This window comes from Trichechus manatus, unplaced genomic scaffold (assembly GCF_000243295.1).
Source record: "Trichechus manatus latirostris isolate Lorelei unplaced genomic scaffold, TriManLat1.0 scaffold00021, whole genome shotgun sequence".
NCBI classification, from domain to species: Eukaryota; Metazoa; Chordata; class Mammalia; order Sirenia; family Trichechidae; genus Trichechus; species Trichechus manatus.
In genome coordinates, this window is record NW_004443957.1 from 16,266,346 (window position 1) to 16,288,530 (window position 22,185).

At 39.8% G+C, this 22,185-nt stretch overlaps 1 protein-coding gene across 1 annotated transcript in view; it reads left to right on the plus strand.

Annotated features, from left to right (window-relative positions):
* The window catches only part of AXDND1 (axonemal dynein light chain domain containing 1), a 154,917-nt gene that overhangs the window by 86,115 nt on the left and 46,617 nt on the right, over window positions 1-22,185 (plus strand). The window contains 2 exon segments of the mRNA XM_004372950.2: window positions 4,877-5,078; window positions 11,029-11,122. Coding sequence (XP_004373007.1) covers window positions 4,877-5,078; window positions 11,029-11,122 — 296 coding nt within the window.

Below are 22,185 nucleotides of genomic sequence, written 5' to 3' on the forward strand. Positions count from 1 at the left end.
TCAGTTTTCTCACTCCATTTGGTGCTTGGCTGAGTTCTTTATCTCTTCATTTGATGTTTTAGGGTTTCAGGATTGTTGTATTCTCTGTTTGGCTTAGTTTTTCAGATCTTTGCTGTGGAGGGATGGCATGGTGCTTCTGCCTAGAGCGCCATTTTGCCGGAACTCCCAGTATCCACTTTTGAGTGGTGCCTGCACATCTCACAGAACCATCTATAAGGCAGGCATGAGTTTTCTCTTCTTCATTCAAGTGATCATAAGGAACTCCTCAGAGGCCATAGGTTCAGACTGGGAGATGGAAGGTAATGTGACAGGAGTGGAGACCACGGGCATTTGGGCCACTTCCTCGTGCAACTTACTTGTGCCTTTAGGTCCTGCTTGGGTCCGATCTCGTATATACCACTTCCATCTAATGATGGCATGCTGCTGTGCACCTCCATCTTTATGACTCTGTGGGTCAGACAACACCCAGTTCATGATGGGCAGTTCAGGCTGCATGATGACTTGGTGTCCCATGGTTAAGCATTCAGTCTCTACTAAGGCCCAGTAATAAGCCAAAAGCTGTTACTCTAAAGGAGAGTAGTTATCTGCAGAGGATGGCAGGGCTTTGCTCCAAATTCTTAAGGATCTGCACTGTTATTCACCAATAGGGACCTGCCAAAGACTCCAAACAGCATCTCTATCTGCCACTGACACTTCAAGCACCATTGAAGCAGCTGAATCATATGGCCCAAGTGGCAGAGTGGCTTGCACAGCAGCCTGAACCTGTTGCAGAGCCTTGTTTTGTTTGGGCCCCACTCAAAACTAGCATATTTTTGAGTCACTTGATAAATAGGCCAGAGTAGCACACCCAAATGAGGAATATGTTGCCTCCAAAATCCAAAGAGGTCCACTAGGCATTGTGCCTCCTTTTTTGTTGTGGGAGCAGCCAGATGCAATAGCATCCTTCATTTTAGAAGGAATATCTCAACATGCCCCGCACCACTAGACCCCTAGAAATTTAACTGAGATGAAAGGTGCCTAAATTTTTATGGGATTAATTTCCCACCCTCTAGCATGTAAATGTTTTACCAATAAGTCTAGAGCCATTGACACTTCTTCCTTACTAGGTCCAGTCAGCATAATGTCATCAATGTAATGGACCAGTGTGAAGTCTTGTGGAAGGGAAAGGCGATCAAGGTCCCTGTGGACCAAATTATGACATAGGGCTGGATGGTTGATGTAACCCTGAGGTAGGCAAGTGAAGGTGTATTTCTGGCCTTGCCAGCTGAAGGCAAACTACTTCTGATGGTCCTTCAAAACAGGTATAGAGAAAAAGGCATTAGCCAGATCAATAGCTGCATACCTGGTGTCTTAGTCATCTAGTGCTGCTATAACAGAAATACCACAGGTGGATGGCTTTAACAAAGAGAAATTTATTTCCTCACAGTAAAGAAGGCTAAAAGTCCAAATTCAGGGTGTCAGCTCCAGGGGAAGTCTTTCTCTCTCCGTCGGCCTTCTCATCAATGTTCTCCTGGACTAGGAGCTTCTCTGGTCAGGGACCCAGGTCCAAAGGACATGGTTTGCTCCTGGTACTGCTTTCTTGGTCATATGAGGTCCCCCATTTTGCTGGCTTCCCTTTCCTTTTATCTGTCATGAGATAAAAGTTGGTGCAGGCCATACCGTAAGGAAACTCCTTTTACATTGGATCAGGGATGTGACCTTAGTAAGGGTATTACAATCCCACCCTAATCCTCTTTAGCATAAAATTACAATCACAAAATGGAGGACAACCACACAATATTGGGAATCATGGTCTAACCAAGTTGACACATTTGTTTTGGGGGACATAATTCAATCCATGACACGAGGTACCAGGAGATGTATTAATTTGCTCAAGTAATTAAACTACATCTGGAACAGCAGCTGCAACTGGAGTCACCACCTGGTTAAGTTTTTGATAATCCAGTCATTCTCCAAGATCCATCTGTTTTTCACACAGGCCAAATAGGCGAGTTGAATGGGTATATAGTGGGAATCACCACCCGTGCATGCTTCAAGGCCTTGATGGTGGCAGTAATCTCTGCAATCCCTCCAGGAATGCAGCATTGCTTTTGGTTTATTATTTTCATAGGTAGGGGCAGTTCTAATGGCTTCCACTTGGCTTTTCCTACCATAATAGCCCTTACTCTATTAGTCAGGGATCCACTGTGAGGGTTCTGCCAGTTGCTGAGTATATCTATTTCAATTATGTGTTCTGGAACTGGGGAAATCACTATAGGATGGGTTTGGGGACCCACTGGACCTACTGTGAGACAGACATAAGCCAAGACTCCATTAATAACCTGACCTCCATATGCCCCCACTCTGACTGGTAGGCCACAGTGACATTTTGGGTCTCCTGGAATTAGGTCAGTTCAGAGCCAGTATCTAGTAATCCCCCAAAAGTCTGACTATTTCCTTTTCCCCAATGAGCAGTCACTCTTGTAAAAGGCCGTAGATCCCTTTGGGGAAAGCTGGGAGAAAGATTAACAGTGAAAAATTTTGGCAGTGTGTTGGAGTCCTTCCTCAAGGGGACCCGGCCTCTTCTTCATTCAAGTGGTTGTGGGTCTTTAAACTCCCTCAAATCTGGGAATTGACTGAGGGACCTTGACTGTCTCTTCTGATGATTTGAGTTAGACTGCTGTTCATCTGACCTAGAATTCATCGATCTGTAGAGATCAAGTAAATATTTAGTAGATTTCTTATCTGTTTCAGTCCTAGGGAAACCATGACTAAGTAGCCAACGCCATAAGTCCATACAAGTCAGACTTTTCTGATTACTGCTTTGACTCTGGTGTCCGTTACTGTAACCATGCCCACCTTGTCTCTGTTGGTTGAATGTGGCCACTTGGCCCCTACTACCATGGAGTCCAATCAGCTCCACTGTAGTTAGGTGTCTTAATTCAGTTAGGGCAGTTCCCACTTTTAAATCTTATTTACATAAAATAGCAATCACAGCAGTCTTCAAGGATACTGGAGCTCCCTTCACAAATTTGTTCCTCACCGTTGTCGTAAAAGGTGTGTCCTCTGGGTATTCCATGTGTGGGTCTATGGGTCTAACCTGATAAATCCACTCTAGCATGCCAATTTCCTTAAGCCTTTGGATACTTTGTTCTACAGTATACCAAGGCAGATCTGGTACTTCATCTTGATTTAGTGTAGGCCACCTCATAATCCAGGCTGCAGCAACCCAACCAAATAGTTATTAGACCCTTTCCTAACTTCTCAAGCTGAAACACTGAATGGACAATCTGTGCTTAGTGGACCCATATCAATAAACTCAGACTGACCCATCTTTATATTCCTTGCACCATTATCCCACACTCTTAATATATATTCCCACACATATTCCCCAGGTTTCTGTTTGTATGTATTAGAAAACTGAAGCAGTTCTTTTGGAGTGTAGTGTACCTCCTCCTGGGTCACACTTTGTAGTTCGCCTTTTGGGGCTCGCTGGGACTTAAATCTCGTTATAGGTCTAGAATCCAGAATCAGTAGTGTGGGATTGTTTTGAGAACATTCAACATTGTCTTGTAAAGCATCTGCCTCAGGCAATGCCCCAGGCAATGACTCAGGCAAGGACTCTTTAGAGGCAGCTGGACTAGGGCTAATCTCATTAGATGGGGGTGAAGGGGCTAATGGTTTTTCTGGGCAGGATAGTTTAGCAAACATGAAGTAATCTCTTCAGATGGGAGTGGTTTTGTTGGCAGGAGTGATTCAATGGACTTTAGAGGCTCAGTCCCTCCAGCTTCCTGATTATCTGCCCATATGTCCCCATCCCAAGTTTCAGGATCCCATTTCTTCCCAATCAAAGCCCTCTCGAGGTTGGCAGTTGAGCTGGAGTTGTAGTTCAGCAACTCTTACAATAAGACTCTGGGTTTGGTTTTCAGCAATTTCAGCTCTGTTACTACAGGAAATAAAACTTTCTTTCAAAGCACACGTGGAAGCCTTGAGGTCATTTATGCCGCACTTGAGCTTTGACTCTGAAGCCCTGAGCGCATCTCTTTCTTTCACCAGTTTGTCTAGTGAAAGTAGGACAAACCAGCCGGCTTCCTTATACTTCTTATTCTGACAGAACTGTAGAAAGATATCACACACATGTTCACCCCAAGCCTCGCCTTTCACCAATACCTGATCTACTGGTGGTGATATTTTTCATATTTGTGTCACTATCGCACGCCATGGATTAGCAGTGCTGTCTTTACTGCTGGAAGCAGAGTCATCAACATCTTTAAGACTAACCAGACTTGAGAACCAATTTAGAAAACTCATTCTTACAATTTTGTTTCTCTAGAACCATTCTCAGTACCAAATGTCTTAGTCTGGGTTTTCTAGAGAAGCAAAACCAGTAAAGCGTATAAATGTATGTATAGAGAGATTTATGTCAAGGAAACAGCTCACTCGATTGTAAAGGCTGGAATGTCCCAAGTCTGTGGATCAGGATAGAGGCTTCCCTCAATTCACATAGCCACAGGGGCTGGCGAACTCAAGATTGACAGGTTGGAGAGCAGGGCTCTTGCTCACAGGCTGTGAAGATTGACAAATCCCAAGATCGGCAAATAAGCTGATAGCTCAAATCCCAAGAACCAAAGGTCAGATGAACAGGAGACAGCCGCAGGATCCAGAGTGAATAAAAAGCCACAATGTCTGCTTATTTTCGGTTGCAGGTGACACCCCCCCGAGGAAACTGTCTTTCAACTGATTGTCTGCTCACAGCAGAGGCCATCATGGGAGTGATCACATATAAACACTGAGAATCATGGCCCAGCCAAGTTGACACACAATCTTAACCATCACAGTATTGAAGTAGTAGACTTAGAAATACTTCTAAAAATTAATATTTTTCTCACTTTTGTAGGTATTTCCAAAGTTCTTCCAAGTGTGATCAGTTCTCTTAATTTCTGGACTTTCAAGATGGAAAACCTCCTGGGGTTTCCTGAAATTCCTCTTGAAGAATTGGAGGGATTTGACAAAAAAGTTGATGAAATGACATCTCAGTTGGATACATTGTTAAGCATTATTGGTATTGTACCACAGCAATTGGACGTGGGTTCTGGCTCGTGAGTATAAACCCCTTCCCATAGCTCTCTTTCCTTTTGAGAAAATATTTTAAACAGTTTTATTAAGATATAATTTATAAGCTGCATACCAATGTTCATTGCAGTACTATCCCCAATAGCCAAAAGGTGGAAACAACCTAAATGTTCATCAGTAGATTAAATGGATAAACAAAATGTGGTACATACGTGCAATGGAATACTACTCAGCCATAAAGACAAATGAAGTCCTGATACATGCCACAACATGGATGAACCTTAAAAACATTATGCTGAGTGAAATAAGCCAATCACAAAAGGACAAATACCGTATGATCTCACTTATATAAAACAGGCAAATATATAGAAACCTAAACTTATTAGTGGTTAGGGGTGGAAGGGAGGAGGAGAGGGGAGTTAATGTTTAGGGGGACAAAGGTTATGTTAATGGTGGTGAAATAATTTGGAAAAGGATATTGCAATGGTTGCACAACATAAACAATGTAATCAATATTACTGAATTATACATGTAAAAATTGTTGAATTGGTGAATGTTTTGTTATATATGTTTGTACCACAATTTAAAAAAAGATACATTTCACCTATCTAAAGTATACAATTTAATGATTTTTAGTATATTTACAGATATGTGCAGCTATCATCATAGTCAATTTTAGAACATTTGCATCTCCTCAAAAAGAAACCTGACCTCCCTAAGCTCTCACTCCCCTATCCTCCCATCCCCTACCCAGCCTTAAGCAACCACTAATGTACTTTCTGTCTTTGTAGATTTCTCTGTTCTGGACATTTATATTAAAGGAATCATATAATATGTGATTTTGTGTGTGTGTGAGACTGGCTTCTTTCATTTAGCATAATGCTTTCAAGGTTCATTCATATTGTAGCATGTGTCAGTATTTCATTCCTTTTTATGGCTGAATAATATTCCATTGTACAGACATACCACATTTTGTTTATGTGTTCGTCTGTTGATGGACGTTTGGGTTTGTCTTAGTTACCTAGTGCTGCTATAACGCAAATGCCAAAAGTGGGTGACTTTAAAGAACAGAAATTTATTTTGTCACAGTTCCGGAGGCTGGAAGTCCAAATCAAGCTCACGGCCATATCAGTAGCCATGGGTGTTACTTGGTTGCTGGAAGTTCCTTTGCTTCTTGACGATCCTCACATGGCATCTATCTTCCCTCATCTGTGTGTCTCTGTGTCTCTTCTGGTCTTTTTATAACTCAGAAGTCATTAGGTTTAGAATCCACCCTACACTGGTATGACCTCATTAACATAACAAGGGAAAAATCTTATTTCCAAACAAGATCACATCCACAGGTACATGGGCCAGGAATTCAACACATATTTTTGGGGGACACAATTCAATCCATAACAGGGTTGTTTCTATCCTTTGGCTATTGTGAATAATACTGCTATAAACATTTGTGCACAAGTTTTTGTATGGACATATGTTTTCATTTCTCTTGGGTGTATGCACTGAAGTGGAATTGCTGAGTCATATGAACTCTATGTTTGTTTGAGGAACTGCCAGACTGTTTTCCAAAGTGACTGCACCATGTTATATTCCCACCACCAACATTTGAGGGTTTTGATTTCCTCACATCCTCACCAACACTTGTTATTATCTGACTCTGTTATCACACGCAAGTAAAATTTTGCTGAAGATAATTCAAAAGAGGCTGTAGCAGTACGTTGACAGGGAACTGCCAGAAATTCAAGCCGGATTCAGAAGATATGGAACGAGGGATATCATTGCTGATGTCAGATGGATCTTGGCTAAAAGCAGAGAATACCAGAAAGTTGTTTACTTGTGTTTTATTGACTATGCAAAGGCATTTGACTGGGTGGATCATAACAAGTTATGTATAACATTGCTGCGAAGAATGGGAATTCCAGAACACTTAATTGTGCTCATGAGGAACCTGTACATAGACCAAGAGGCAGTTATTCTTCGAACAGAACAAGGGGATATTGTGTGTTTTTAAATCAGGAAAAGTCTGTGTCGGGGTTGTATCCTTTCACCATTCTTATTCAATCTGTATGCTGAGCAAATAATCTGAGAAACTGAATGATATGGAGAAGAACATGGCGTCAGGATTGCAGGAAGATTGTTAACAACCTGTGATGTGCGGATGACACAACCTTGCTTGCTGAAAGCAAAGAGAACTTGAAGCACTTACTGATGAAGATCAAAGACTACAGCTTAGTAAGGATTACACCTCAACATAAAGAAAACAGAAATCCTCACAACTAGACCAATAAGCAACATCAAGATAGACGAAGAAAGATTGAAGTTTTCAAGGATTTCATTTCACTTGGATCCACAATCAACGCCCATGGAAGCAGCAGTCAATAAATCAAAGGATGTATTGCATTGGGCAAATCTTCTGCAAAAGATCTCTTTAAAGTGTTAAAAAGCAAAGATGTCACTTTGAGGACTAAGGTGCGCCTGACCTAAGCCATGGTATTTTCAGTTATATGCATGCGAAAGCTGGACCGTGAAAAGGCAGACGGAAGAAGAATTGATGCCTTTGAATTGTGGTGTTGGTGAAGAATATTGAATATACCATGGACTGCCAGAAGAACGAACAAATCTGTCTTGAAAGTACAGCCAGAATGCTCCTTAGAAGTGAGGATGGTAAGGTTTCATCTTACTTACTTTGGACATGTTATCTGGAGAGACCAGTCCCTAGAGAAGGACATCATGCTTGGTAAAGTAGAGGGGTGGCGAAAGAGAGGAAGACTCTCAATGAGATGGATTGACACAGTGGCTGCAACAGTGGGCTCAAGCACAGCAATGATTGTGTAGATGGTGCAGGACCAGGCAGTGTTTCATTCTGTTGTACACAGGGTCACTATGAGTTGGAACTGACTCAATGGCACCTAAAAACAACAGTTATTCTAGCCATCCTATTGAGTGTGAAGTGGTATGTCGTTGTGGTTTTGATTTACATTTCCCTGAAGACTAATGATGTCAAGGATCTTTTCATGTGCTAATTGACCATTTCTGTATCTGCCTTGGAGAAACGTCTATTTAGATCGTCTGCCAATTTTCAGTTGTGTTGTCTTTTTATTACTGAGTTGTAAGAGTTCTTTATATATTCTGGATGTTGTTGTTGTTAGCTGCTGTCATGCCAGCCCTGACTCATGTGGACCACATGCACAACAGGATCAGACCACAGAGTTTTCATTGTGATCCATAGGGTTTTCATTTGCTGATTTTTTGAAGTAGATCACCAGGCCTTTCTTCCTAGTCTTTCTTAATCTGGAAGGTCTCCTGAAACCTGTTCAGCATCATAGAAACACACAACTCTCCATCGACAGATGAGTGGTGGCTGCACCTGAGGTGCATTGGCTGGGAATCGAACCTGGGCCTCTCACATAGCAGGCAAGAATTGTAACACTGAACCACCACTGCCTGGGATACAAGTTCCTTATCAGATATATGGTTTGAAAATATTGTCTCTCATTCTGTAGGTGTTCTTTTCACTTTGTTTACTGTGTCCTTTAAATTACAAACGTGTTTAATTTTGATGAATTCCAATTTATGTATTTTTTTCTTTTGTTGCTTGTGCTTTTGGTGTCATATATAAGAATCCTTTGCCAAATCCAAGGCCATGAAGATTTACTCCTATGTCATTTTTCTAAGAGTTTCATAGTTTTAGTACTTACATTTAGATCTTTGATCCAATTTGAGTTAATTTTTGTGTATTGGTTGAGGAAAGGGTCCAACTTTATTCTTCCGCATGTGGCTATCCAGTTGTCCTAGCACCCACCATTTGTTGAAAATACCATAGCCTAGCCTCTGTTTTTAAAGACCCAGCTGTCTTATTCCCTGGTTATCTCCTGAAAACTAGCTGGCTGTATTTTAGGCTGTATGTTAAATCTCCTCCCAATTGCCTTCACCACAACCTCCACTATTCTTGAAAGCACTCTTAGGTTTGAAGTTCTCCACACTCTGCTGGAAATAAAGTCAGTTTCTTTAGGAAGAGATTGGGAGCTATCTGTTTTATGGGCTACTTCTCTCCCCAGAAGGAGCTTGGTGGTGCAGTGGTTAAGGGCTCGGCTGCTAACCAAAAGATCGGTGGTTCGAACCCACCAATCACTCTGCGGGAGAAAGATGTGGCAGTCTGTTTCTGAAAGATGACAGCTTTGGAAACCCTATGGGGAAGTTCTCTGTCCTATATGGCTTCTAGGAGTCAGAATCGACTCGATAGCAATGGTTTGGTTTGGTTTGGTTTTTTTCCAGGCAAAATCTCTGAGACAGGGCTGTGGAGCTGGAAGCGGGGACTGTGTCAAGTAGGGGTGTCTTTCTGAGTGACACCCCTACTCTAGGAGCTGAGAGCTTGGTTGAAGGGCAGGACAGCAGCCTCAGGTCCACACAGCTTGCCTCTCCTGGCATGGAACTACTGCCTCATCAGTCCGGGGAAGAGCTGTCAAGTCCTTAGTATTCTCAGTGTGCCGTGCTCAAGATAGAGTTTCCATTCCATGAATAGGGACTGGGCGGAAAAAGGGATCCCCTGCCTCTCAACTGTGCTCTTCCGGGACTTAGCCTCAGCAATAGGTAGCTGGGGACAGCATGAGGAACACTGACAACTGCTCCTCCTGAGAAGAAAGCTCTATTACTGGGAGCTGGGAGGAAGAGGGACCTCTGTGTTCTTGACTGCAGCAGTTTGGAATGGAGTTTCCAAGTTACTGTGGGTGAAGGGCCATAGAGGGAACAGTCTTGGTTCAATTACCATAGTCTGTTTTTTTGAATCATCATAGATTTGTTTTTGAATAAATGTTTTTCCTTTGCTGTTTGCCCTTAAGATCATTTTCAGAGGCTTTAAATGGTTGGTTTTTTCTTTCTTTTTTTTTTTAATTGTGCTTTAAGTGAAAGTTTACAATTCAAGTCAGTTTCTCATACAAAAATTTATACACACATTGCTATGTGACCCTAGTTGCTGTCCATATACTGTGACAGCATACTCCTCCTTTCCACCCCTGATTTCCCATGTCCATTCAACCAGCTCCTGATCCTCTCTGCCTTCTGATCTTGCCTCTGGACAGGAGCTGCCCATGTAGTTTCATGTATCTGCTTGAGCTAAGAAGCACATTCCTCACGAGTGTCACTTTATGTCCCATAGTCCAGTCTAGTCTTTGTCTGAAGAATTTGCCTTGGAAATGGTTTCAGCTCTGGGCCAACAGAGAGTCTGGGGGCCGTGTCTTCCTGGGTCCCTCCAGTCTCAGTCAAACCATTAAGTCTGGTATTTTTACTAGAATTTGAGTTCTGTACCCCACTTGTCTCCTGCTCCATCAGGGACTCTCTGTTGTGTTCCCTGTCAGGGCAGTCATTGGTGGTAGCCGGGCACCATCTAGTTCTTCTGGTCTCAGGCTGATGGAGTCTGTGGTTTATGTGGCCCTTTCTGTCTCTTGGGGCTAATATTTTCCTTGTGTCTTTGGTGTTCTTCATTCTCCTGTACTCCAGGTGGGTCAGGACCAATTGATACATCTTAGATGGCCGCTTGCTAGCTTTTAAGACAAATGGTTTTTTTTTCAAAAATAATTTTCCCCAGTTTCACTGGGGAACAGGTCAGCAGAGCTCCTCATGCTGCCATGCCAGAAGTCAATCTCTTGAGAGAATCTTAAAATTCCTTCTTCTCAGTATGAATAGACTCCACTGTCCTAGAAGTGAGGTCAAAGGGTATAAGTTTTTACAGTAGAGAGAGAGCTAACATTGAAGGCAATATGTACATTGACTGAAATGCATCATTGCCAGTTGATACTTACTTGGGGTTAGGAAGGCTGTGGCAGTGAGTAAGCTGTAATGCCAGATAATTCAGGGCTTTGATTCACCTTGCCCTGAGTTCTCTAGTCCCAGCCAAATAAATCCTTTTCTTTTAGCTGATAATTACTTTTATACCCTAAGTAAGTCACTTATCTTTATTTTACTTGATTTTTCCTTCAGGGTACTCCAAGCGCATATTTTTAAAATGATTCAACAATGGCTTTTGAAGATAGGCAACGAAATTGACAATGGTAACATTGAACTTCAGCGCCATGTACGTACTTGTAGGGGTTTTTGAGGTCGTATGCTGCTTGGCTAAGGGTTTTCAAGGATAAAATTGAAGAGGGAGGCTGGGAGGGCAAAATGAGAGCTTATAAAATAATTACTCAGATGATTTTCAACTGCTGTATGCACCTGCCTCTCACTGGAGTTTTGGAGATGATCAAAAGTTTTTGAGTTCTAATTACTGTCTTTACTCTTTTTTGAGTATACTGAATTTTTTTTCCGCAATAGTATTCATATGGGATATGACCCTTTTAAGGATTTATGTGGGTACCTAGACTGACTGACAGGATGGCAGAAACATGCTACTAGGAGAAAACAGAAGATGCCCAATACTATTGGTCTATTATTATTACTAGAACAAATTGAATTGTCCTACATTTCTGAAGCACTGAATCTATGGACTTTTAAACCTGAAATAATAATTTCTGAAGACTGTTTTAGTTTTCTACATTTACTTCCACTTCCTATATTATTAATTATAATCTAAGTCCACACAAGAATCTCTTATTAAAAATAAACTTAATATGCAAATATTTGATATTACCTAGTGATACAGCTATGAGTCAGAATCAACTCAACAGCAGTGGGTTTGGTTTTAGTTAATTGATGAAGCTAATTTAATTTTTTTAATATTGCCCAAGTGTGGAATTTGAAAGGCAGAGACCATCATGTTATGTGGGAATACTGCTGACGAGGCATTACATTATATTGCAGTTCTATTAGAATTTTGTAACATTCAGACACCAAGAGGAGGGGAGCAAATATGTTAAGCCAGGGGCTTCTTAGGCTTGGGAGAAATTCCTTGACTTGGGAGACAACTAAAATGAAGAAGAAAAAGGGTAGCAGAGTACCTGTCACATAGCAGGACTAAATAAATATTTGTTGAATGAAGTAACAAAGAACATTCCAGCACTGTTGGTGTCTTATTGTGCTGCTACATTAACCCCTTCTTTGGCAGTTACTCAGTTACACCACTAGGGGTTTATCCAAAAAGCAGTTTTTCTGTAAGATGCTGTTTTTTGTTTTTTTTATCCAAGAAGCCATTTACCATTGAGAAAATATCTTATAAACAAAAAACACTTCTTCAAATATTTTACTATTGATATAGAATCTTAAAACATGAAACATTTGCACTTTCACTCAATTATATAGCAAATTACTCCCCTGTATAATTTGTCATATTTATTTCTTTAAATCTTCAGCAATGATTTCTCTACATCTTCTATGGAATCATATACTCACTTTTTTTATATTATAGAATTCAATTTTTATAGCATAGGATTATTTAAATATTACCTTTATATACCCCTATTATAACACTACATTATTATAGCATAATTATTCTGTTATAAAATTTGCAAGGTTGTAAGTTCCTTGAGGAACTGTCTGTATCCATAGTAACTGGTACAATAAAATTATTTGAAAATAGAAAACAGTAACACAAAAGACAGCAAACAAAGATGAAAAAGAGAAAGCAAGTGGGAACCTGGTTCCCCAAAGTAGTCACTACAAATTCAAGTCATTCTTGGTATAGTCAGTCTGCTTCCAAGAAACTACAATATGCAACTCCAGAATGAAAAAGACAAAGCAAATGGGAACCCAGCTTCCCAGAGTGGCCACTACAAATTCAAGTCATTCTTGGTATAGTTAGCCCACTTCCAAGAAACTACAAAATGCAGCTTCAGAGTGAAAAAGAAATGTGAGAAGCAGGATTTTAGGAGAGGGAAGAGAAAGAGATTTAGAGCAGGAGGAGCCCATGCTTAGAATCTCTAAGACAACAATATATAAACTGATGCCTCCATTAAATGGCTGTCTGAAGGCACAGGGATTCATGTACCTTACCTCAAATAGACAGAACAAAAGGGTGACTCACCAAGATGATGGCTGGGCTCTAAGGCTAAGTTGGGCCTAGCCTGGGTGGCATTGATAAACCCAGGGGCTCAAAACACAAGGGAGGGGAACTCAGATCCAGGAGAGACTTGCCCCTTGGACTCTGGGGTTGGCGAGGCATCAGCAGACATAAGGAGTCCTCTGGGTACCAGCACCTATCACTCACCAGCCATGGGGTCTGTCTGGGGTCTTCTCTGGATTCCACTTCTGACATCAGAATTGTCAAAAAGGAAAATTTGATTAACAAGTCAATTAGAGTTAACAGAGTTTATTGAGGCGAGAAGCTGTTCCAGAACAGGGAGCATCCAAGCAGAAAATTGTAAGGTGTTTGCTTAAGCAGCTCAAACACAGGGTTTTCAAAGGGAGTTCGGAGATTTCCAGAAGAGAAGTTGTAATGATTGGCTCTTAGATAAGTCTTTAATCAAAGGAAGGGTCTTACAAAGCGGGGATCTTTCTGTCATTGGTTTTGTAAGTATACTTGTCTGTTGGGAATTGGTGGAGTTTCGTATGTTGAGTCAGAGACATTTTTAACTGTCAAGTTGTTATTTTCAAAAAGTTTTTCCAGTTAGAACACTTTAAAAATTCTCTATTGTTCTGTCAAGGTTTGTACCTGGCACAAATGGCCACCGTGATTTATTCTCAAAAAGGTTTTTTCACCGCTCTGACTGGGATCACAACAGAGGGTCCCAGACAGAGTGGAAGAAAAATGTAGATCAAAAAATCAAATCCACAAAACAGACCAGGCTCACTGGTCTAACAGAGACTGAAAGAACCCCCGAGACTATGGCTGTAAGATTCCCTTCTGACCTGGAACTGAAGCTATTCCCAGAGGCCACCTTTTAGCCAAACAACAGACAGGCCTATAAAATAAACAATAACACCCCAGAGGAATAATCAATTATACGAGATCAAAAGGACATTTGCCCAAAAGCAAAGATGAGAAGGCAGGAAGGGGTAGAAAATCCAGACGAAAGAAAACAGGGAGCCCAGGGCAGAAATGTGGAGTGCTGACACATTGTGGGGAATGAAACCAGTGTCAAAAGGTCTGCACTTTGAATCCACCAGCTGCACCTTGAAAACCCTATGGGGTAGTTCTACTCTGCCTGTAGGGTCACTAAAAGTCAGAATCCCACTTGATGGCAACAGGTTATCGAATGGGAAACTGATTTGCTCTATAAACTTTCATCTAAAGCACAATCAAAAAAAGGCAGGTGGGCAGATTAGGCATAGAGACGAAAGGACAAATAGGGGAAAGACAGAAGAGAGATCACCAAGGAACTGAAAAACACTGGGGCTATAGAAGCTAAGACAAGGATTTTCTCCTACAGCTGATAGAGATCCTTCTCCTAGAGTCTGTGCCCTGAATTTGGACTTCTAACCTCCTGAACTACGAGAAAATAAATTCCTGTTGGTTAAAGCCAAAAAAAAAGAAAAGGTTTTTGTACCTAACACAAGTGGCCATTAATTTTTAGTTAATACTTAACACCGGCCTTAGCTTCTTCTCTTGGCAGCAGCTCACCTTTGAATATGTGGTGACTGGATTTCTCATGTGGTGCCCTCTATGTCACTTACTCCCAATCCAAAAAGCAGTTTTTCCCTAAAATGCTGTTTTTTTAATCCAAGAAGCCATTTACCATTGAGAAAATATCTTTATAAACAAAAAACACTTCTTCAAATATTTTATTATTGATACAGAATCTTAAAAATATCATGAAACATTTGTACTTTCATTCAGTTATATTGCAAATCACTCCCCTGTATAATTTGTCATATTTATTTCTTTAAATCTTTAGCAATGATTTCTTTACATCTTCTAACAGCATTTGCTAATAAAGAATGAATTTTACTTTTGCCATGGTATTTTTTAACCTTGGCAAAAACAAGACATGTTTCCTTAAGTTCAGTGAAATTTTGTCCAGTATTAGATTGAATTACTGCATGGTCCTATTGATGAAAGTTTGTTTTTGTTTTGGATGCTTAGTTTGAAATATCTTATTCTGATGGTGTCTTAGTCATCTAGTGCTGCTGTAACAGAAATACCACAAGTAGATGGCTTTAACAAAGAGAAATTTATTCTCTAGTAGGTTACAAGTCCAAATTCAGGGTGTCACCTCCAGTGGAAGCCTTTCTGTCTCTGTTGGCTTTGGAGGAAGGTCCTTGTCATCAATCTTCCCCTGGTCGAGGAGCTTCTCCACACAGGAACCCCAGGTCCAAAGGACGTACTCTGCTCCTGGTGCTGCATTCTTGGTGGTATGTGGTCCCCATGTCCCTCTGCTTGCTTCTCGCTTTTATATCTCAAAAGAGATTGACTTAAGACACTATCTAATCTTGTAGATCTCATCGATATAACTGCTGACAACCCATCTCATTAACATCATATTGATAGAATTTACAACACATAGGGAAATCATGTCAGATGACAAAATGGTAGACAATCATACAATACTGGGAATCATGACCTAACCAAATTGACATGTATTTTGGGGGAAAACAGTTCAATCCATGACAGATGGCTTCATATTATTGTTAGCTTTCTTCTCAACTATAATGTACACTCGGGGCAAATTTCAACATTTACAGTTCTAAAGTATAAATCCGTATTTAAAGAGTTCTAAAAATTTTTAGTTGTCTTTTGGTTGACTTCTTTGGTGTAATTAGGTCATCTGTTTTTAACCTTTTAAAAGGTAGCTGAGGAAGAAGTAGTCATACTATGAGAGAGGAAAATGGCTCTGTCATTATTTTATTGTTCACTTGTACTTTCATTATTTGTATTATGTTCAGTCCTGTTGGTGAAAGTGAACACAGTACCACTGAATACCCCTCTTGGATGAGAAATTCCCCATTTTGCTTTCAGATAGTACTCATGGACAGAGTGAGGGCTTTGGTGTTAATCTGTGTGTTAAAGTACGAGCAAGGCTTAATTTTTAAAAAATTATTTTTAGATCTAAATAGAAGTAAAAGTTCTAATATTTCCTTCGTGCATCACGTTTTTAAAAATGATATTTTATTGATTTTTTGGTGAAAGTTTATATGTCAAGTTCGGTTCCTATTTGACAATTTCCACGCAAATTTTTCAGTGACATTAGTTATATTTATCACAATGTGTTAACATTCTCTATAATTGTGTTCTCTTTGTTCCATTCACAGTACTCTAGTTTTCCTGACTCCTTATCATCTCATCTTTGCTTTTGAGAAATTATTGATCTTTTGGTCTCATACTGATTGTTTTTAAGTAGGGCACTGATCTTGTGGGTGATATCCTTTATTTTGTGTGCCACTCTGCTGTTTCGCTAAAAGAAAGCAAGAGGTCATTAAAAAGACAGGAAAGAAAGAAAAGACCAAAATTGATGTCAGAAGAAATTCTGAAACTTGCTCTTGAATGATGAGTAGCTAAAGCAAATGGAAGAAATAATGAAGTAAAAGAGCTGAACAGAAGATTTCAAAGGGTGGCTCGAGAAGACAAAGGAAAGTATTATTATGACATGCAAAGACCTGGAGTTAGAAAACCAAAAGGGAAGAACATGCTTGGTATCTCTCGAGCTGAAAGAACTGAAGAAAAAATTCAAGCCTTGAGTTGCAATACTGAGGAATTCTGCAGGGAAAATATTAAACAACGCAGGAAGCGTCAAAAGAAGATGGAAGGAATATACAGAGTCACTATACCAAAAAGAATTGGTTGACATTCACCCATCTCAAGAGGTAACATATGATCAGGAACTGATGGTACTGAAAGAAGAGGTCCAAGTTGCACTGAAGGCATTGTTGAAAAACAAGGCTCCAGGAATTGACAGAACACTAATTGAGATATTTCAACGAATGGATGCAGTGCTGGAAGTGCTCACTTGTCTATGCCCAGAAATTTGGACCAGAGCTACCTGGCCACCGACTGGAAGAGATCCATATTTATGCCTATTGAAAAGAAAGGTAATCCAACAGAATGCGGAAATTATCAAACAGTATCATTAATATCATACACAAGTAAAATTTTGCTGAAGAGCATTCAAAAGTGGTTGCAGCAGTACATCAACAGGGAACTGCCAGAAATTCAAGCCGGATTCAGAAGAGGACATGGAACTAGGGATATCATTGCTGATGTCAGATGGATCCTGGCTGAAAGCAGAGAATACTAGAAAGATGTTTACCTGTTTTTTATTGACTATGCAAAGGCATTCGACTGTGTGGATTATAACAAATTATGGATAACATTGCAAAGAATGGGAATTTCAGAACGTTTAATTGTGCTCATGAGAAACCCGTACATAGATCAAGAGGTAGTCATTCGTTTGAACAGAACAAGGAGATCTTGCATGATTTAAAGTTAGGAAAGGTGTACATCAGGGTTGTATTCTTTCACCATACCTATTCAATCTGTATGCTGAGAAAATAATCTGAGAAGCTGGACTGTATGAAGAAGAACAGGACATCAGCATTGGAAGAAGACTCATTAACAACTTGCATTATGCAGATGACACAGCCTTGGTTGCTGAAAGTGAAGAGAACTTGAAGCACTTACTGATGAAGATCAAAGATCACAGCCTTCAGTATGGATTACACCTCAACATAAAGAAAACAAAAATCCTCACAACTGAACCAATAAGCAACATCATGATAAACAGTGAAAAGATTAAAGTTGTCAAGAATTTCATTTTACTTGAATCTACAATCAACATCCATGGAAGCAGCAGTCAAGAAATCAAATGATGCATTGTGTTGGGCAAATCTGCTGCAAAATACTTCTTTAAAGTGTTAAAAAGCAAAGATGTCACCTTGAAGACTAAGGTGCGCCTGACCCAAGTCATGGTATTTTCAGTCGCCTCATATGCATATGAAAGCTGGGCAATGAATAGGGAAGATCAAAGAAGAATTGATGCCTTTGAATTATGGCATTCGTGAAGAATATTGAATATGCCATGGACTGCCAAAAGAACAAACAAATCTGTCTTGGAAGAAATACAGCCAGAATGCTCCTTAGTAGCAAGGATGGCAAGGCTTTGTCTCACATCCTTTGAACATGTTATCAGGGGGATCAGTCCCCAGAGAAGGACATCATGCTTGGTAAAGTAGAGGGTCAGCAGAAAAGAGGAAGACCCTCAAGGAGATGAACTGACATGGTGGCTGCAACAATGGGCCAAGCATAACAACGATTGTGGGGATGGTATAAGACCAGGCAGTGTTTGGGTTTTTTGTACATAGGGTCGCTATGAGTCAGAACTAATTCCACGGCACCTGACAACAACAATATTTTAGGTAAAATGCATCTCATTGTAGTTTCGATTTGCATTTCTCTAATGGCTAATGATCGTGAACATCTTTTCATATGTTTATTGGCTTCTGGGATATACTCTCTGGGGAAGGTTCTGTTCATGTCCTTTGCCCATTTTGTCACTGGGTTGTCTTTTCGTTGTTGAGTTGTTGCAGTTTTCTATAGATTTTAGAGATTAGACCCTGATAAATCGTTTTCGAAGATTTTTCCCAGTCTGTAAGTTGTCTGTTTGCTCTTTTAATAAAATCTTTTGATGAGCATAAGTTTTTGATTTTTAAGAGGTCCCATTTATCTATTTTGTCTTCTTCTATTTGTGCATTTGTTGTGATGTTTGTTATCCTATTTTTTTAATGAAAGATTAGGTCCCATAGTTTTCTTCCTATGTTGTCTCCCAGGAATTTTATGGTTTTATATTTAACATTTACGTCTTTGATCAATTTTGAGTTAGTTTTTGTGTATGGTGTGAGGAATAGGTCCTGTTTCATTTTTCTGCAGGTGGATATCCAGTTTTACCAGCACCATTTATTAAAGAGACTGTTTCTGCCCCACCAAATGGACTTTGACCCCTTGTTGAAAATCAGTTGTCCATAGATGGCTGGGTTTAATTCTGGGCTCTCAATTCTATTCCTATGTGTCTATCATTGAACCAATACCAGGTTGTTTTGATAACAGTGGCTGTATAATATCTTTTGATATCGGGGATTGTGATACCTCCTGCTTTGTTCTTTTTCTTGAATATTGCTTTGGCTATTCAAGGTTCCTTTCCTTTTCAGTTTATTTGGGACCTACAGAAATGGAAAGACTTACCGTGTTCATGGATTGGAAGACTTAATATAGTGAAAATGTCAAGTCTACCTAAAGTGATCTACAAATTCAATGTAATCCTGAAACAAATCCCAATAACATTCTTTCTGAAATGGAAAAACTAATGACAACTTCATATGGAAACAACTTTGCTGGCTAAAGAATTCTTGGTTGGCAATTGTTTTGATTAAGTATCTTATATATGTCACTCTATTGTCTTCTGGCCTCCAGAGTTTCTAAGGAGAAACCTGCACTGATTCTGTGGAAGACCCCTGGTATGTTATATTGTGTTTTTCTCTTGCTGCTTCCAGATTTCTCTCTGTATTTGGTTTTCAAGAATTTTATTAGGATGTGTAACAAAGTTTATCTTTTTGTATCTCTTCTGATTGGGGTTCATGTAGCTTCCTGTACCTGCAGGCTTGACTCTCTGTTCAGGTCGGAGAAATTTTCTCTAATTATCTCTTAGAAAATTGTTTCTTTGGCTTTATTGTTGTCATGGTGCTCTGGGATTCCAAAAATTCTAATGTTAGATTTCCTAATTGAATCCCACATTTCCTTTTGGGTTTGTTTGCTTTTCTTTCTTCTTGTTTCTCTTGAGACTTGATAAGTTCAGTTATTTTGTCTTCTAGTTCACTTTTTCTGTCTTCTGTCTGTTCATCTCTATTGTTAAATGTTTCTCTTGCTTTTTCTAATTCATATGTTTTATTCTTCAGTTCCAGTAGTTCTCTTTTTCCTTTCCTTTTTTTTTTTCAGTTTCTTTGTTAAGGCTCTCATTTTGTTCCACCATTTGTTTCCTGAGCTCTACTAGTTAGTTTGCTTTTTGCTTTCTTTAAACATATTTAGCACCATAGTGCTAAATTATCAATTCTTTGCATTATTCTGACTTCTGTATGAGAGATTTCCTTTTCTTCATGTTTTGCCTTTGATTGTTTGTTCCTTCTTCTCTTGTGATTTCATGTATATTACTAACTTTTGTTGAACTTGGGCCATTTTATTATCTTTTTTTAATTTTGCTTCAAATTTTTATTCTGTTTATTGTGGGTAACTTTTCTGATTAGGCGCCCTGGTAGTGCAGTAGCCAAGCATCCAGCTGCCAACTGGAAGGCTGGGGCCTGCACCCACCAGCTGCTCCAGGGGAGAAAAATGTGGCAGACCACCTCTGCAAAGATTCACAGCCCTGGGAACCCCATGGGGCAGCTCCTCACAGCCCTGCAGGTTTGCTATGAGTCAGAATAACCCACTGGCAGCTGGCCTGGTATCTTCTCCTGAAAACTACTAGATGGCACTCTTATCCTTATTTTTCTTCAAAGCTGTTTTAGGAGTTCTGTAATTGGCTTGACAGCAATGGGTTTGGTTTTTTTGGTTTATACTTGGTCTCTGGATTTCAATATACATGTGCAGGGGTGGGGAGGTTAGTTGTTTGGAGACTCTGCCATAAGCGATGGGTCTCAACTTTCCTGTGGTGATGGTGTGGGACTCTCTATGTCTTTTCCTCACTGGCACCCTGCACAGACACTCCCATAGTGCACTCCTATAGGCCGTTTACTTTGTCCCTTTCAGTCTTAAGTATTCCCCTCACCCTCCTGCCCCTGCAGTTCCTCCTGGTCCTAGTGTCCAGCCATCTGGGGCCTCAGTGAGATTCAACAGCATTTTCATGCAACGCCACAATCTCCCTTCACCCGCTCCCAGTTGTGCATCCCGCAAACTCCTAAAGCCAATTTGCACTGCCTTAAAAAAATTGGGCTAGAGTTTCCTCAGATTAACTCTTTTTCTGTGTTTCATGTTTGGGGTGTTAGCCAGCCCCATCCCAAAATGGCTGTACTGAGTGAGCATTCCCGATATTATCGGATAGGATCTCCTGGCTTCTGAACCACCCCTTTCTTCCTTTCCCTGCTTCTGGAGTCACTCTAACCCTCCAATACCTCAGCTGCTGTCCAGAGTTCTGAGATTTCAGTCTGTGCATGTTTTTATTCATTGTTTAGTGAATTAGTTGCTGGGGAATAAATAGGAGGGTCCACTCACTTTGCTGTCTTGCTCCGCCTCCTCTGTGCATCACATTTGTCCAAGCACCTCATGCTTTCTCCACCCCACTTGTCTAAAGTATCCCAATCACAAAGGCCTTAATTTTTTCTCTCCAAATTTCTTTTGTTTTCCCTCTTGCTTAGAGGGAAATTTATAGCTTATAAGTGCCTGTGTCAAAAAAAGGAGGAAGATCCCAAATCAATAACCTATTCGTCTGACTTACAAGAAATAGAAAAAGAAGAGAAAACTAAACCCAAAGAAAGAAAGAAAGAATAAAGATTATAGTGGAAATAAATGAAATAGAACAACTATAGAGAAAATAAATGAAAGTGAAAGTTGTTTTTTTGAAAAGATTACAAAATTGACAAACCTTTACCTAGAATGACCAAGAAAAGAGGAGAAATGACTCACATTTTTAAAATCAAGAATGAAAAAGGGACATCACATACCTTACAGAAAATAAAAACAGATTGTAAAGCAATACTCTGAATAATTGTATGCCAACAAATTAGATAACCTAGATGAAAAGGAAAAATTCCTAAAATGACACAAACTACCAAAACTGACTAAAGAAGTAAAATGAAAAATATGAATAGACCAAAGACAAGTAAAGAGATTGAATTAATAATTTAAAAACTTCCCCTAAAGTAGAGCCCAAGACCAGATGGCCTACTGGTGAATTTTACATAATGTTTAAAGATTAACACCAATCCTTAAAAGCTCTTCTAAAAATTAGAAGATGAGGGAACACTTCCCAACTCATTCTATCACCCTGATACATACAGAAGCATCAAAAGAAGAGAAGACTATAGAAGAAAACCCTTCATGGCTATAGATGCAAAACTCCTCCACGAAAACTAGAATAGTGAACCCAGCAACATATAAAAGGAATTATACACCATGGCCAGATAGAATTTATCCCAGGAATGCAAGGTTTCTGTAATATCAAAAAATCAGTTAATGTAGGATAAAAGCCAAAACCCATATGATCATCTCAATAGATGCAAAAAAAGCATTTGAAAAAATTTGATACGCTTTCATGATAGAAATACTCAACAAACCAGGATTAGAAG